At 45.8% G+C, this 17,693-nt stretch overlaps 1 protein-coding gene across 3 annotated transcripts in view; it reads right to left on the bottom strand.

The window, feature by feature from the left end:
* trh (trachealess) overlaps nucleotides 1–17,693 on the bottom strand; it is a 159,943-nt gene that overhangs the window by 20,687 nt on the left and 121,563 nt on the right. For 2 of the 3 annotated variants that reach the window (XM_043412842.1, XM_043412843.1), the window contains one exon: nucleotides 11,181–11,422. In XM_043412842.1, coding sequence (XP_043268777.1) covers nucleotides 11,181–11,422 — 242 coding nt within the window. Of the gene's footprint in view, nucleotides 1–11,180; nucleotides 11,423–11,561; nucleotides 11,652–17,693 lie in introns of those variants that run through there. The other variant, XM_043412844.1, reaches the window with a different exon arrangement.

The following is a 17,693-nucleotide window of genomic DNA, read 5'->3' as shown; positions in this document are numbered from 1 at the left end:
AGAAAAAAGTAATGAAATATAACGATCGCGGGAGTGTTGGAGTGTGAGCGAGGGTGTCCGAGCAATCGGGTCAGAAAAGCGTATACCTCGCTCTCTCTCGCGACCATTTCGCGTAGTATATCACATGCTCCCTCGTTCGAACGCTCCGGCACAGTAGAGGTCCCGCCCCCGTTATACAGAGACAACAAATTCGGCTATTTTTCATTAAATCCCGGTCCCGAGAGTCCGAAAAAGCCAAAAGCTTGGGTGTGATATTGCGTTATGTTTCTCATATGTTTCGTAGCTCTATTTTTATCTTTTCTTTCTCTCTCTATTTCTCACTTTTCCGACCCCTTGGTGCGTCGCTCGTGGAGGTGCGGGGCACCGCACAACCGTGCCAACGTTTTCCGCAAGCGCTCGCAGCCTCGTTGCAGATGGAGCCGCAGGGGGTGCGACATTCGTGACGTCACACACACACACACACACACACACACACACACACACACACCCCCCCCCGAAGGACATCCGCGTTGCGGATCCGAAAACGAGTGAAATAGAAATAAATAGGGACGAAAATATATACGGAGATACGGAAAGAGACATATATATTAGGTTGGACGATTTACGAGTCACCGCGCTCCTCCTCCACTCTTTTCTCGACTTATCTCAACTCGAAATATTTTCACCCCCCTTGTCTTCTAAACAACCCCTGCGCCACGCAACGAACACATTTTCTTTCTCGACCTAACGTTCGTCCGTTTCTCGTCTTTTCCGATTGAAACCGCGATTCCCGGGCTTGTTGAAGATGATTTTTATTGTAAAAATCGATCAATTGGAAATTCGGATTGTTTTTTCCATAAAATATTGTACAAAAGCCCTTTTTTTCAAGACACAACTCAAAACTCATTCCATGTAGAGGAGACCGGGGCAAGTTGTCTAATAATTGTTCATTGTAACTTGTTTCTCATTCATGTGTCTCAACGCGTCGGATCGACAAGTTGTTTAGAAACAGTGAAAAATTTTCCTAAATACAGGTACAAAACCAGATTTTTACGTCAATCTTATCTATTTCTTGCTGCCTTAATTTTTTTCCAATTATTACAATAATCTTTAACATGAAAGTTCGTATATCGAACTATGTGCATAGTATTTTTTCTCAATTATCACTATAATTTGCTGGTAGAACGTTTTGTTGGTAAAAAACAGTGTGGGGTAAGTGAGCCAACGGTAGTATGGGGTTGGTTGACACGTGTCGACATATAGTTGATTATCAGGTGGAAATGGTAGCATAGTCAACTTGCCTCAATGCTTGTGTCAACTTGCCCCGACCGTGGGGGTCGGTTGACGCAAAAACGGTTCGTCAGAAAAGCGATTCAGTAACTCATTTCGTTTAACATTAAAAAGTCAAACTTTTATCTCACATAGAGTTGCTTCCATCCGAAAGAACCATTTGGTTTTTGAAATCGTCTTTAGTTCCTTGTTTACAAGCAATGGTTTGAAAAGTTGGCCAACCAATCCTGGTCTACTCTATTTGTTTCAGACCTTCTTAAAGCGTTTCGATTCTCACAAACACTTTAATTCCAGTATCATCGAAATTCTAGCAACATGTTTAAAAATCGTTTTAATAAAAACGAATGAAAAGTCCTTTTTGTACAGTATGTCCTTGCCATATTGAGTTCACTATCGCAACTCATGCGATGGAATGAATACGAATACGTACTTATTTAGTCGCAGTCATTACGTCGATGCCAAAGATCCTGTGTACACACAAATCATAAGAGAGCGGAGTGCAAATGAATGTAGAACGTCGATTTTTGTCACCAGGGTCTTAGAGATTCCCGAAGGGGTGCAAACGTCCCTCCCGGACTCGTGGCATTCGCGTAATGCCATAATTTTGGCACCCTCTGTTTCTTTGAACCCCTGCGTCAGGGAGGCCAATACTAATAGACGTCATGCATTATCATGCGAATATTATTGGGTAAAGGACACGTCGACCAGCGATCATTAATCCTGACGATAATCGAGGAGCATTTACGTATATCGCCGCGTACACCAGACGCTTTTTCTGATACATATTCGTATATTCGAACATATGAAAGGAGGCTTTTCCAGAGAGGAACAGAGAGCCGCGGGCGAAGCTGCAGTCGTTAAATGACCGGACGACGGCTAATAATATTACACCCTCGTAAATTTTTTCCTCTCTTCTTTTCACCCCTCCCTCGAGCTTGGACATCTCCGTAGCACATCCCTCGTGAACATAATACGATATTCTTTCATACGAATATTATTTGTATGCTTATTATTCAGTTTATCGTGAAAGTAGCGAATTCGAGTTAGGAAAGACGGAGAGGGAGAGACAAAGGGAGAGAACGAGGAGGCCGTCGCGATATCTGAGTGAAACGTTATATTGCCACTCCCAGTGGGACTCAGCTTCCATTCGGGGATCCAATACTGTTGCTCTCTCTCTCTCTCCTCTCTCTTTCTCCTTTTCAATGTTTTTCTCAGTTGCTTTTCTCTCTTTTCTCCATGCACGAAGATTAATCGTCCGGGATCATAGAGCCAGTGGCTGTTAGGTGAGCCGCTCACGTACACATCTGGATTATTTATACCCGGTCTCGTATATTTATCTACTACGTATACACATGCACGCACTCCGTGCAATTGGCCAAGCTCTTGAAATTTATTCATCCTGCTTCGATTTTCTTAGGATTTTGTGTGTTCCCACGAAACATCGGGTTCGAGCGGAGCCTGGTTTTTCTCTTTTCGAAAACCGATAAGAACCGTTTTCAAGTCCATTTGGCAATTAAAATTGACCCTCTGCGCGCGGACTCCGAGGTTCAGCGACGAAAGAGAGAACCACCGAGAGATATGGCACGTATATTATGCATGTTAACCACGAGGGTGTTGGTTCAGGGGAGAGATTTTGGTTTTATTGTAGAAAACGAGGGGCGAGAACGACGACACCGCGAACTTGCGCCAGCCGGTGACGTTTTCGCACCCTAAATTCATGTATACAGATATATGCATTCCGATCAAGACTTTACACTGGTTTACATTGATGGGCCATCAAACGGGCACTCGGGACCCTTCGAGAGCCCATTTCCAACCAAAATTTTCATCCCCTTTCATCTCTTCCTTCGTTCCACTATTTTCGACCCGGTCAAACGTGCGTGTACTCTTGAGCTTTTTATTCGAAAATCTTCGCTCCCCCGCGACATTACAGCCTGCTGTTTCTCTCCTAATCGTCAACGCAATTTTTCAATAAAAATAAAGCCTTTTCCTGCCATTTTGAGGCAGCTGCGGTTAAGAATTTTATGATAACAGTGCTGGCGCGACTTTGAACGTTGATCCGATTGAAGATCGTCAGAAATTATGTCAATAAAATTTATTTATTTATAACACCTCGTGAAATCCCATTGAAATGGTCTCAAATGAATGTTCACTCATTTACTTTTGAGTTCACACCGCTTTACGCTGACAGCGCTCCGTTGAGCGGTCAGGGGGGTTCCGGGAGCTCGATTTTCATCCCTTCCGCGTTCCCCGTCACTTTGGTGACGCTTGCAGGCTGAAAGGCTTCGAACGAAACAAGCAATATTTCGTCGGATGTTTGAGCGAGACTTGAGAATCCGTCGTTAACATAGCGGAGGTTGAGAAGGCGCGGGCGTCGACGACGTCGACGCCGACTCCGTCGGCCCGCGGCCCGTGTTTTCACCCCGCCTGCGGAAATCCCATTTGCGCGACACCGTATTCCGGATTTTCTATGCACGCCCTCGCTACTTTTCCCACCGTATGCCCTCTTTTTTGCCACCGAACTCGCGCCCTCCTCGTTCCTCATTCTCCTCTTAGTTCCCCCCTATAAAACCTGGAACACCCTCATTCTATCATCGCCCGCATGTATGACTCGTGACAAAAATGACAAAGTCGTCGTCTTATTACATTCTGGCGAAATACACGCGCAGCCAGTAGAACCGACATTTTCGATGCAATGTACGAGGCCGAAGTAGCACGAAGCCACCGGCGGTGGTAAACTTTCGCAAATTTAACCAAAACGTCCGACGACGTGCAGTAAAAAGCTCATAAGTTGCTCAAATCCGCAATATCATTCGCGCGGCGACTTTGCTTCGTTCGTGCTCACGCACGTGCCGCTGATTTGGTCCCCAGCTTAGGGGGGATTGCATTTGAAAAAATGCTTTTAGAATAATTTTATCTTGCGTCCTTCATCAAATGCATCGTAGTTTCTTGGGAACGTAAAGCAAGAAGTCATTGTTGTAGTGGCATCGGCAATGTTAAAACGATCAGCAACCACCCGCATCCGTTTGCTTACGAGCTGTATTAAGAAATTCATACATAAGGATATCGGATTGCACAATTGAAATGAATCCACGAGTAATTTATTCGAGCATCCGACCTTCACGGCGGAGAAACACAATTGAAAGAGTCTCTCGGGCAGTGTGTTTTATTTGCACGATGCAAATAGGAAGATGCTAACGAGACGTTGATTAGGGTATTGGTGACGGTGATCCGTTTAAGCGCTGCTTAATTAGTCAGGTGTGTTTAGTTAATCCTCGTATTTCATTAGACCACTCGACTGGTTGGGTTGCCACGAGGGCGGTGGGGGGGGGGGGGGGGGGGGGACTCCGAATTCGCCAGTGGTGCTTCGTGAATACGAAAATCATCAAAGACCGAGGAGAAAACAGTTGCGCTTCGTGTCACAACCGTGCTCTGCGAAATGCGCGATGAAGATACGGATTCGTGGCTTTCGTCCTCCCTCCTTCGCTCTTTATGATACTCGACTTTCGAGAGAACCCCTGCAGAGTCTACTGCGCCCTAGTCTCCTCTTCCGCGGTGTGCTCCCTCCTCGTTAACTAGCCGCCAACTACGTTAAACACTGGTTTAAACTCCCCTTCTATATTTTCGCAACGGCCCTTCCTTCCCTTATGCTCACTCGGAATTTTGTATGTATACCGTGTCGCTAAATTTGCCTCAGAGCTTTGGAGAGTACATAAAGAGCGAGGTTCCCAGTGGAACGCTCCTTTTCCACTTCTTTGTGGGATGCACTGTTCAAAAATCAGCGCATCGATCAATAAAAAACAGCGAAATCGGTGACAGAGCGAGATTTAAAACCGCGCACTGGTCAATGGCGAAATTTCTCTTCAGAAATTTGCGATTTGGCTCTGTGTGTCTCGGGACGCAGTTTTGGAAGCTCCTGTGGATCAGGGCCGGGCTTCCGGAGCTCGAAAACAGTACAAAAGCACATTAAACAGGGTAGTTGGTTTAAAAGTTTAGCTCCGCACTGATGACGTGTCTCTTGCTCCGTCATCTCTTACTTCAGAAACGAAACGAAATTCCTCCGGCCCCCGAAGCCTGAACACTTTCGACGCCGCTTCTTATACAGAAAAGGTTAATTCGAATTTACATACCGCGACCGAAAGCTCGTCCCCTGGGAGGGCTCTTTTCTTTCTTCGGAGAATTAACGTCTGGCAGAAAAACAGTTTCGCTAGCTCACTGGACATTTTTAAGGCGCGAACATGTTTGAGGGACCTTTGGAACTGGAAACATGCGAAAAGTGGGGATTTTTTTTCAAAAATGTTTTATTTTTTTTCTATTTTTCTCTTTTTTCATACAAATAATTGCTCACCACCATTTTGTGGAGTTTTTCTTCCGAAAAATCGTTCCCGAACAAACTACTCTCTGAACGTGTTTTTGTAATTAGCGCGATGACTTGAGATTCTCATTTGCTTACACTCTTCATGATTCTTTCACTTTCATAAGTACATATTACGATTGCAAATGTGTGTACAGTACTGCTGATTGTGTTCGAAGAATCCCTGCCTATTATATCGAAGACGCGTATCGAAGTGGCACGAAGAGAAGTGAATCTCGGGTTGCCGAGGGGTTCGATCGGAGCAGGGCAGAAGACTCGCCGGGGTGGTTTAACTCGATTTCGTTAGTTTAGTTACATTACATGGAGAACGCGCGGTCTGGTAACGCGAAGAGTGCGTACCGCAAGGAGGAGGCTGTTGATTAGATTTACATGTGGGTATATGTACCGAGCAGTGGTTGCGACGGGGACGCTTGGATACGGCCGAGGGTACGATTCGACATTTCGCTTTACACAAGCCTTTATACACGAGCCAACGAATCGACCGCACCCATTCTGCAAATATTAACCAAGAGAACTCTAGCTATAGACAGACCCTCTGATTTTCTAAAGGGAATTTGATGCCTCGCGCGTAACGTGGGTTCAGGCCGGTCGTGACCTCCCTCACACTCATCCGAGCGGCCTTTGATTAATTCTATAAAACATGGAACTCTAGGATGCCCGAAAACTTTGACTCGCATGTGAATTGACACGTTGACGCGATTGCGGAGCCCAATTTCGGAAAAATATCGTTTCATGAAGTTCTCGCCTCGCATCCAATATAGCGGTGAAAAATTTTCAATTCGCGAGGGTCGAAGCTACCTAAGAATTGGACGAACCTCTCGTGGGATGAAAAACTATTTTTTAGAGAGTTCCATTTCAGACTCGATCGGTGTCAATGAGACGCTGGAATTTAATTCTGCTTTTGTAGCACTGCAAAATTGTGTCTTCTCGAGACTCCGGAATGCTCACAGTCAATCCCAGGGGACAATTGAGAACTATTTTGATGGTTCGTGCTCCAACGATTTCTGAAATTGCCCAAAAGAGTATCTTTCTTAACAGTCTTGTTTCAGACTAAAAGTTAATTCACGCTGATACTAGATATTCTCTCTCAGGAGACGCCAGCACTCGACCGTGGACGAAAGATATTGTTCGATGTTATCAGTTCGATTATTGGCGACAATTCTCCATTACTATGTATCCGGAAAGATCTCTAGCCGGTTGCGTGGTCACTCGCGAGTTTATAAGAGTATCGCAGAGTACAATCTATCGTTGGTCCAACAAGCAGCCCTCATCCTCGTACTGTTTACGCTTTTTCATGAACCTTCTGCTCGGTGCGGGGAAGGAGAAAGAAGAGATCGCTGCTGGTGGATTTCTATATGGGTCCAGCGCGGAGAAATGGAAGAGAAAAAAGGAGAGAAAGTAAACGGCCTGCAACCCCTCGAGCATCGACGCGACTGGACCGAACCAAAATTATTGGCTTTCGTCGAGTCACCTTTTCCTCAACGTTTCCTCACGAAACCCTAGTCCTCCCTCTTTCAAAATACAGCTACTGAATTTATATAAGCCTCAAGGCGAAATAAAACGCCTTTCATATCAATAGATTCCCCACCTAACATACACGAAGGATCTCGCACATTGGATTTTTTCATAAATCAAGCCACTTTTCTTTTCACTTTTTTTGCCATCGGTACAAAAATCGTTTATCGAATTATTCGGACTTGCCGATGTTGTAATGCCACGACAGAGCGATCTCGTTTGTGCGATCTGAGCACGTGACACGTGTCTAGTACAGACGATGGGTGTGCCATCGAGCAGAATTGAGCCAGATCGAAGATCCTGCCGAGGGTTGAATTCACGGTGGTGCGCGAGTCGAAAACACCGAACGGTTCTCGAATTCCTGACGAAAAATGTTGATCGCAAATTGTGATCGCAATGTTTCGTACGTCACATTTTGACCTTTTGATTTCTTGCTTTTTACATATTTTGGATTGGGATTTTCGTCATCGATATTTTTCGCATTGACTCGACTTTTTCTCCAATCGTTGCTGCTCAGGCTCGGCGGTTAGAATGAGCGCGGCGAATCCATCAAGGGAGGATCAGCGCCAGACACAATTTCTCTTCGATCCAGTGAGCCGTTTAGCGTCTCGCGGCTGATCGAGCATACGCGAATTTTCGGTTCGCGTCAAATCCATGAAATTTCCGAAGTTTCTGGCCGCTATTCGAAATGTTGCGATTCTTTTTTGTTGAGCTCGAGTAAGAGGTCGTTTTTTCGTATTTTTCTTCAAAATTTTGGAACCGTCAAAATGTAAATGAAATATATTCTTGCGGGTGAATAAAAATGAGAAAAAGCTGCTAATTCTTCGGGCCAATCGACGATGAACAACCGCGTGGAAGGGCGATAATCTAATTTCGTCATCAACGTCTATTGAATACGCTTCGCTCCGGGGCTGTGAATTCGGACACACGACTGACCACATGGATTCTCGAGGGATTTTCATGGTTAACCGTTCCTCGAGCTTTCCCATCCCTGCACGATTCGACGATTATTCGAATCCTGTTTCCTCCTGACGATTCGATCTCTAGAATTCCGATTGATCTTTATGAAAATAAGAAATTCCCAATGGCGCTCCCGTCGCTTTTGGCTGAGCCGCGCGCGGGTGCGCGCTCGATCGCGAATTATACCGGCGTTGCATAAATATATACGTATACAGAGAACACGATTTTACTTCGGCTCACGTAGGCAATAAAGGAGGCGGGGGCGATCATACGCTGAAACAAAACAGTTTCGTCGCATGTTCTCTCTGCGATACTAACACGAGGCGTCGAAAACGACGTAAGGAGAAAGCTGCGTTCTCGGGAACGTTGGAAATTTCTTTTTTTTCTTTTTCGAAAGCTAATACCCGAGTCTGTCGGCATGAAGTTATTTTCCGAGTTGAATAAACAATGAAAAAATGTAAAAACGCGATTATCCATTCGAGACTTTCGATCGAAGAACGAGACTTGCGATTTTTCGGGAGTTGATGGAGCAGAAAACTCTTTTGATTGAAGAATCGATCAAATGAAGTAACCTCGCTCAAAATAACCATGAACAAAAAAACGATGAACAATATGACCCATGGACAGAATAACCACGAGAATAATAAATCTCGTTAGAAATGACTTTTAAGTTTGTAATCACTGGAATATGGAGAATAATTGAAATATTCATTTGAAACGTTGATTCCGGATAAATGTGAAACCCTATGTGGGATTTTTATAACTAGATTCAAAACGCTTCATTACAAATTTATTGTTTATTGTTTTTAACAATGTTTAACATCTCGAGATGTCTCGAGAGCACCCACCCTGCAATTTTTCTTCCTCCGCATTGGTACGTTCGTGGGTGTGGGTTTTTAGTTATGCGTTTGATTAGGTTTATACGCGTGTGTGTGTTTTTGTTTTTTTTGAGATATTAGAGTTATTTTGTATATTCATCGCGATTATTCTATTGATGGTTATTTTGTTCGCTGGTTATTTTACCAGGTTATTTCGAGCGTGGTTATTTAGAATGGGCCCCAATAAAATACTAAGAGAGCGATAAAATGGAGCAAAGTACAAAAACGTGGACGAGCGTCATTGTTTGAATTCTGTCGATGCTCAAATGACAGGGAATGCTTTGAAAAATAATGGATGAGACGGAATGGAATAAAAGCGAAAGGTTTATTCCATCAAACAAGTAGGAGCCGTCAACCCTCGAAGGATAACTCAGTTTGGTCCTTCGTGGGATCTATCAAGAGCTCTGCGATCCTCGAGCTCGCTCGGTTTGACGGACGGCTATATATATGTGCAGGGGACAATCAAGAAAATCCTTCTGTCAGTATGTTCGATTCTATCATTGCGGTTGCCATTCGTATTTCCGTGTGTACACGTTTATATTGTTCTCCTCGCCTCTCCCCGTCGCTTCGTACATCCGAGCATTTCGTGTTTTCCTATGTGCCCGCGCCACCGTCTCGATAGACAGAAGACACATCGGGCTCTCTCGCATTCGGTAATTTCGTTAGAGCGACCTAACGTACATCGTGTACCGTGCATCACAGGCATACGATACAGTTGGTACGTGCGATCAAGGAAAAATCGACGTGGAACGGACGTCTGGTACGCGACGCTACACAATTCTTTTCTGTCTCCCCAAGAATTACGGCTTTTTTCTTGTCCCTGATAGATTGAAAATACAGCGGTGCTGTACGCGAGGCTCCTCACAACTGGTACATTTATTATTCAAGGCGGATGGCAAGCAGCCGCGGATCAAATTGTCTTTTCCTCTTATAACCGCAGTGCTTGAGCGTGCTTTGATATACAGCTGCGTTAATGATTTGTCGCGCAGCGCCGTAGGTATAAACAAATTCGTCAAAAACGCAATCCTGGCATCTCAAAAATGCTTGCGAAACAAAAATACAAAATCTTAGAGCGTCGTAAAGAAATCGCGACTTCCCGAACGCCTGTTAAACCCCAGATTCTTTCATTCCCTGCTCCAGTAAAATCAAATTTTCATAACACGTTCAATTAATCGTCTCTTTTATTATCTTGAAGCTCGACTACGGGAGGCTGCACACCGATTAAACGGCGCGTAAAAACGTGTATTTATGTAGCAGCTACCGAAAGGACGGGGAATAAAAATTCCAGAATTACCCCATTAACATTTATCGACCGTTTGTCAGGCACTCGGCTATTTTTAATAGCCCCTCAAGCTCTCGTTTCGCTTTGTTACATATATTTTTATTTCATTGCAAAGAAATCAATAATAATTGAGGAAGTTAAATCAAGTTAAATCGGTTCTTCGCGAGCCTGACAATTGGCATCGGCGGAGGGGGAGATCGTGTCACATCGCATTATACGTATCGACTTCGCGAGTACTACAGCACTTTTCTCTCGCTACATATCCTCGCAATCTAGCGTCACATGTCTCTCGCAATAAAGTTATGCCTACGTGCTTGGAAAGTCATTTCACGCTGAGCTCCGGAGTGATACTCATTCGTTCTATATAATAATACATATCCATACGGAAGATATCCAAAGTCTACTTATATATCCGTGTGATTCCATATTTGTATATATCTGTGTAAGTCGACTTTGAATGCCTTGTAGGGAACGAGTAGTTGTTGGAGGCAAAGTTTCGAAAATACGTGTCGTCCCTGCTGATGACGATCGATAGAGCAGCGAATATATATGACAAGCGTCACTATATTTCATTTTATTTTTTAAATTCGATCCACAAATCTCGAGTGATCTAAACGTTGCAGTGGAAGTTGAAAAAATGGTATCCCCAAATTCCGGGGATCGGAAGCTCTGTTATTTAGTTTGATAACATCAATTTATTATTTTCAAGTTCGATTTTTAGCTGGGGCCGATTCAGGGGGCTGAAGTCAACGTTATTTTCGATGGTTCATTTCTGCTTGGCTGTAATTTCATTGACAATCCGGTGGATGGACAACATACGCACGGGAGTGGAGAGGATTTAGCAGTTTATAAAATACAGTAAACACGGATTTAAGGGTATGCAAAGCGCGTGGAATCTTACCTTTGAGAACGATTTTATTGCACGGTGGAGGGTCCCGGTTCCAAGGCGGATCCCCTCTTCCAGAAAAGTCTCGTAACTTGAGGTAGGATATGGTGAGCCTTATGATCGAGGCTTTGTCGAGTTGTGAAGTTATGGCAGCTGGGAGTGGTAGCATTTTCGCAAGTTCGTAAAACTCGAAATTTTCTTTACCCCGGCGTGATCTTGCGGCATCTCTGCTCTTCTCTTTCCGCATCTCCAGTAAACTGCAACGACACGAAGAAACATTATGTAAAGTTTTTCTCGTGCAGGAGCTCGTAGGATAGTTGACAAGTTTTCAATTATGAGCAGTGCAAATTTCAGACCGCGCGTATATGAGCGAATTCAGGCAGGAACGAGAAAAACCTTTGAGTCCTCCTCCGAAGGGAACCAGTTTTCTTCGTTCCTCACGCGCGCGACTTTTCTGGATCGAGCTAAAATATATTTGGAATCAACGCGATCCATTTTGCCGCTCGCCATACAAATGTGTATGTAGAGTTTTGGTGATGTCACGATCGCGAGCATGGTGCAGCCCGTTCATTGTTAAAGCCGCAAACTCGTTATCTATAGATGCCGAGGCGTGGCGATTCGGTGAAATTGCGCGAGCGTGTTGGAGCGCCGGGCGCGTCGCCCACGCATATATTTTCCATTGCCCGACGAGGACCGTTACATCCGAGTGCGATAGACGTAGATACCAAGTCCGTATCCATATATACATAGCTAGAGAGCGGTTAAATAGCATACATTATTCAGTCGCTATCAGGGGCGATGTTTACCGAAGCCGCGAACGTGCGTTCCGCGGTAGTAAACGCACCTCTTCGTCGCGGATTTCGTTCCCGCCCTCGCAGCCTTCTCTCTCCCTCTCTTACTCTCTGTCTGTCTGCCTCTCTATCAAATAACCAGTAGCTCGACGCTTCCGGTTTTATAAGCACGTACGTATACCGAGATACGTGCAACGACGAATCGCCGTTGTCCAATCGGACTAGGATAGCCCGCATGCGTTTCAGCTCATGGGGCTGTGTAACGTCGAAGAGCGTCGCGCGACGCTTCTAAACTCCGGCGATCCGGAGAACGAGCCGAAGGTTCATCGACCTTTTCGAGCGGAGACTGTCGTTTCACGGGTTTTTCGGTATCCGATACTCTCATTTTTCAGAACTTCAAACCGGCTTTTTGACGTTGGAGGGACAGTCTTGGAACAGCGAAGTTTGTCTCGAATTTCGTTACAGAAAAAATGCAGTAATTATATATATTTTATTCGAATTGCATCAGTTCCGACGTCTCGCGGGGGAAAAGATTTCGAACGAGTTGTAAAATCGTGTGTGCCAATGAGGCAACGAAGGTTTCAGGATAGCGGGCGCACAGACGGGCTTGTTTTTAAGGGGGAATTCGAGTGGTGCAGAGAAACGACGTCGCAACCCTTAGACGAGAGAGGAAGGAAGGGTTGATCGAAGAATGAGAAAAAAGAGGAGGAAGAATGGGGAAAAGTAAGAAGAAGAATAGTACGCGGAGCCACGTACCGCGAAACGACACACCGCGGGGCCCTTCGTTTGTTAGAGAGCAAAAGACATCCGCCGTGGAAAAGGCAGAGCTTGGTACGAGGCCGATCTTTCTGGAAAGGCAAGGGGGAGGCAAGGAATGAGAGGGAAAAGCGTCTTAACGCCGGTGATCCTGCAAAAACACAGAATTAAGCGACCAGACTAAAGTGTATACGTATATACGCGGAGCGAATAATACGCTGTTTCTCGGACGATTAAACGAGACCGTTTAAGTCGCGAGAGGGTTAAAAAGCAAGATGGCTTTTTATTGGCGCGAAGGAGAAACCTTTCTCGCTTTCCTTACGCTCAACGACTGTAAAATGAGCCCAGAAATAAAGAGCGGTTAAAGTTGCCTGAAATCCTTGAGCTCTCGAGCAAAATCTCCTCAGAACGTAAAACTGTAACGTTTGATGCTGCGACTAATCTTTACGCATTCTCTCATGGAGCAAATTCTTCGACGTTGCTCGTAAAGAGTTTTAACCTTTTCCTAAGACTTTTCCGGTTCCTTTCCCCATTCCCACTCACCACGACTATACCGAACGTATACAAGAGTTACAAGCTCCTTCGAATTTGTCGTCGAAGATGTTGAACAGCCGGCAAGACGCCTCTGCATGTATTTTATTCCAGCTGAATTTTCCTCTCGTACTCCCAAAGGTACAATGACCCAACTACCAACTACTTTATGTTTGCCTCAAACAGAAAACATCCTCAGCTCGTCCGTCGACGAACTACACCGCAGAGAATCATCCCGAAATGAACAATCCTGGATAAAAAAAAAAAATTCAGAGCTCCCATATTTTTCGAGCACTTCACTAGCCCTCAAAAGATTTAAAGCATCATCGAAACTGAGAACTGGAATTTTCATGTTCCTGATTTTCTCGCAGGTCATTGTGGCCAATTCATTTTGAGCTGACACATCATTCACTTATTTTGGATTTTAAGCGACAAGAACCGAGAGGTTGTGTTTGTACTGCTGCTGGCCAGTCAGTTTTTCGGAACGTTCCTTCGCAAATACACTTGATTTACCCGAGATTTTTTATCGTATAAATACGCGCTTTCAGAGGCCAGGAGAGAGTCAACCCTCAAGCTCCGTTGTTTATACATGGATGTGCAAGTGGGCCAGCGCTCTAACTCGCTGGCATCTCTCTAGGGAGACGTTTCAATCGGGGCAGAGTTGACTGGGAGTTATTCGCATACGCACGCACTTTTTCCACTTTTATGAAACTCCAGGAGACAGAAGAAAACCAATTTCCTTAACAGATCTCCCTGAATTAGGTGAAAATTAAGGAACCGCGTGAGGATTCCGGGTCAATGGATTCTGTGCAAAATAAGATGATCTTGGAGCTCGAAATGAGTTGAAAATGAATTATTCTTCCGTAGGCAAAGGGAAATTGGTCGGATTCTCCGAACGGTTTGCAAAAATCTATTGCGAATGAGGGCCGAGGATTTTCCTCCAAAGCTCGAATCCCCGGACAGTATATTCGAGAAATTCCAATCACCGCGTTTTCATTTCATTGAGTATTACAAATAAAAAACAGAAAGAAAAATGGGACAGAGGAAAAGGCGATCGCGATTAAGAGTCGCGGAGGCTTCCGGTGCTGATTGTGCAAAGATAAAGAGAAAGGCTTTCCGTGCGGCGACAAATAACACACGTGAACCCTCGCACCTGGAAGCTCTAACGCCCACGTGCATACGAGTCGAGCACACTGGATACGTAGAAGAGCGAGGAAGCTTTTCTTTTCCCAAGAGCATCTCGCGCTTCCTTCATTGCGGAGTTGAACGACGGAAGTGGAGAAGTCACGAAGGAGTAGAAGGCAAAAAGAAGAAGAAGAATGGGAATAAATGCAGCAGTTTTTTCAGTTTCGAGTTTTCTCCTTGTACAGAGTATCCTTTACTCTCTCTTTGTGCAGAGTATCGTTTCTCCGCTCTCACACGAGCACATATTCTCCTCTCGAGAATTTCGAGCACGAGAGAAAAAGAGATGGCTGCTTTGGGGCGTACACGCGCGCACGGAATGCTCGTCAGACGTCTGCAGACGCGTGAAAATAAAATTAAGCCGAACTTTCGGTCAAATTGGTTGAAATTGGGCGGCAGGAGTCTCGGCTCGGGTCCGTGTGTGTACGCGGGGAGGGGGCGAAAGAATACACGAGAACAGAGAGGAGCCTTTGGGCCGAGTCTCATGGGACTCTTGCCCTGCTGAGAGATGCTTGCTCGGTGCTACACATTCGAGGGAATACAGACGCGTATACAGGGTGTTTGAGATGTTGAGCGGGAAGCCAGCATCTCGGATAGTAGACTGACGTCAACGGTTATCGAGCGAAAGGCAGTAATCCTCGGGGCTTCGCTCCCGAAATCGTTCGAGTTACGTCCTTTCACTGATAAACACTTCCCTGGTACGAAAGAGAAGAAAAAACAGGAAAATTCAGAGGAATTGAAGGAACGTTGATGCGCCCGTAAATAGGAGAAGACACGGAGGATGAGGTCGGACAGAAAAAACGTTCCATTGGTGTTACAGTCATCGCGTATCTCGCCGTCGATGAGGGAGAAGCACAGAAAGAGAAATAAAGAAGGTGGCCCTCGGAGGATCGTGTCGAGTGCGTGAGTCGGCCAGCGGAGAACCGTTCAGGTCGAATCATCTCGAGGGGGGTGGTGAGTGTTGAGTGCCGGGCATCAATAATTCAGTAGCGGACTATGACGAGGTTATACCGAAGTCTGACGATTTTCGTATCAGCTGGTGCCTCGCTGTTTTCTTCGCTCCTTTTATCCCGTCGATCAGACCCGGGAGCCTCGTGCATTTACACTCAGAAGTGTATTTTTTCTTCACGCTTCAAAAGCCTTTGACCCTTTTTCCTCATATTGTATTCAGTGCAGGAATATATAAACGTACTCGCGGCGACGATTCGCCAGGAAGGCCAAATGAAACGTAATATTCAGATATTTGTCGAAAAGTCTCGCTCAATCGTCGCATCGTAAGTAATTGTTCGGTTATAATAGAAATTTTCAGATGAATAAAAAATCCCTCATCAATCCAGTCGACGGAGGACGCGCTTCCGCGTACCTCGCGTCGCCTTTTCGAGGTCTCAGTCCTCGCGGACTTATAACTGCTCGAATTGCGCATCCGCACGTACGTACATATAACCATACACCAGAGTATACCAGGATGTATAACCGTGATAGGTGCACACGGGGCCAAGAGCAAGAGAGAGAGAGAGAGCACGCTAGAAATTATAATGCATGTCGCGAGCGTGGCTTCGTCGACTAATTCAATTAAACGATTCACTCGGCGCTCACCGGAGACGCGGCGCGGGGACGTCCGTGTGGGGCGACCACGGGAGCAGAGCATACAGCACCTGAGGGCACGTCCCTTTCCATTCGCTTCTCGTCTTCGTCCAAAGAACTCCGTATATACATACAAGCAAGATATTACGGATCTGTATATAATACCAAAACTGCGACTCTGAAGTTTACTTCATTGTCAAGTATATTTATATACGAGTTTCTTCGTCTGGAGTTGCGAGCTGTGTGCGCGCGCGCGTGTGTGTATTCATAGAGATTCGGTGCTCGAGAAATCGCGGTGCGGAGACGTGAGTTGGAGAGAAACCAAGAAAAGCGTCGAGGGAGGAGACGAACCGTTTCATAATTCGCTGCTAAGCGAATCAGCAGCGGAGGGCTTTGAGCCTGTACTCAGGAAGCCCTTTTCATGGGATCCCATGTGGGCGCGTGTGCGAGCGATACGTCCCAAAGTTGAGCCGAGGGCGACAAAACTGACGAGTCGGTTTTGGAAGACGCAGAGCGCTGGACGAAAAGCAAAAGAGCATACGAAAAGGCATCTCGCCGATCTGAACCCTTGGCGAAAGGTCCCACGGGGGCCGTAGTCCTCGCGCCCACGTTACAATACACAATGCTCTTTCTAATGTTACGGGGTGAGCTCCAGTTTCTACGTTTTCTTACTCCCCCGGTCCTTCGAGTCTCACTCTCTTTCTCTCGCCATTTCACCCTCGATGTATTAGGGCTATCGGTTGACCAGGCTCGAGTGGCTATTACGCAATGTATTTCCATGCATTTACCGCGAGCGTATCGGGAGTGCTGGCCACTTTTTTTATGGCACTCGTCCTGCTCGACGGGATCGACAAAAGGCGACCTTATTTCCGGTTAGTATCGACACCAGGATAACGCCTCACGGAGCCTAATGAAGCTTCTCAAAGGGTCCCTTCGTTCATACTCGTACATACTTGGTACGAGTCTCAATGGGAATGGACTTGGCTGGAGTCGACAGAATTTCGCTAACTTTTTTTTTTACGCTCCAGAAAGTATCTTTTTTCAATCCAATTGAACAATATTCTCGAAAATTTGTTTTATTTTTAACTACAACTTGTTTCGTGGGCTCAGGAATTTGGTCAAACATTCGTTCTCTTCGCGGTCCAACGTAGACAATTGGAATCGCGAATCGTAAAGGATGGTAAACCTTCCGAGGAAGGGTCAAGTCTACGCGGTTTTGTCTTGTTTTATGCCATGGTGGAAAGTCGAGGCGCGGAGAGACGAGAACTCACGTCCGGTCACATCCGCCGGCGTAAATCATGGCTCTGGCGACGGGTGTACCTAAAGCTCTTGTCGCATACAGCCACACATTCATGAGCACACACATGAAGAAATAGTCAGACGAATCCCGCAAATAGTAGAGAAAGAGAGAGAGAGAGGGAGAGCAAGGCGTAAGGCAAGAGTCAAAGGAAGAAGACGCAAAGGGCGGTAGGCGAGAGGGTGGGTGCGGGGGAGGCAGCGGGGGGAAGACGGGGAACGAGAACGCCGCGGTTCTCCCGATGACGCGTAGATAAGGGAGGGCTCAAAGTCTACGTGCTAAGATTCTCGATGTGTTCTTTCCTCCCGGCGCGTTGCTCCTTCCTCTCTGCGCTTGCGGCAGCGCCGCGATGATGCCTGAGAACTTTTGGGCAACCGTGCTCAACGG

Source organism: Venturia canescens, chromosome 2, assembly GCF_019457755.1.
Source record: "Venturia canescens isolate UGA chromosome 2, ASM1945775v1, whole genome shotgun sequence".
In the NCBI taxonomy this organism is placed as follows: domain Eukaryota; kingdom Metazoa; phylum Arthropoda; class Insecta; order Hymenoptera; family Ichneumonidae; genus Venturia; species Venturia canescens.
This window is presented reverse-complemented; position numbering and strand designations above follow the sequence as displayed.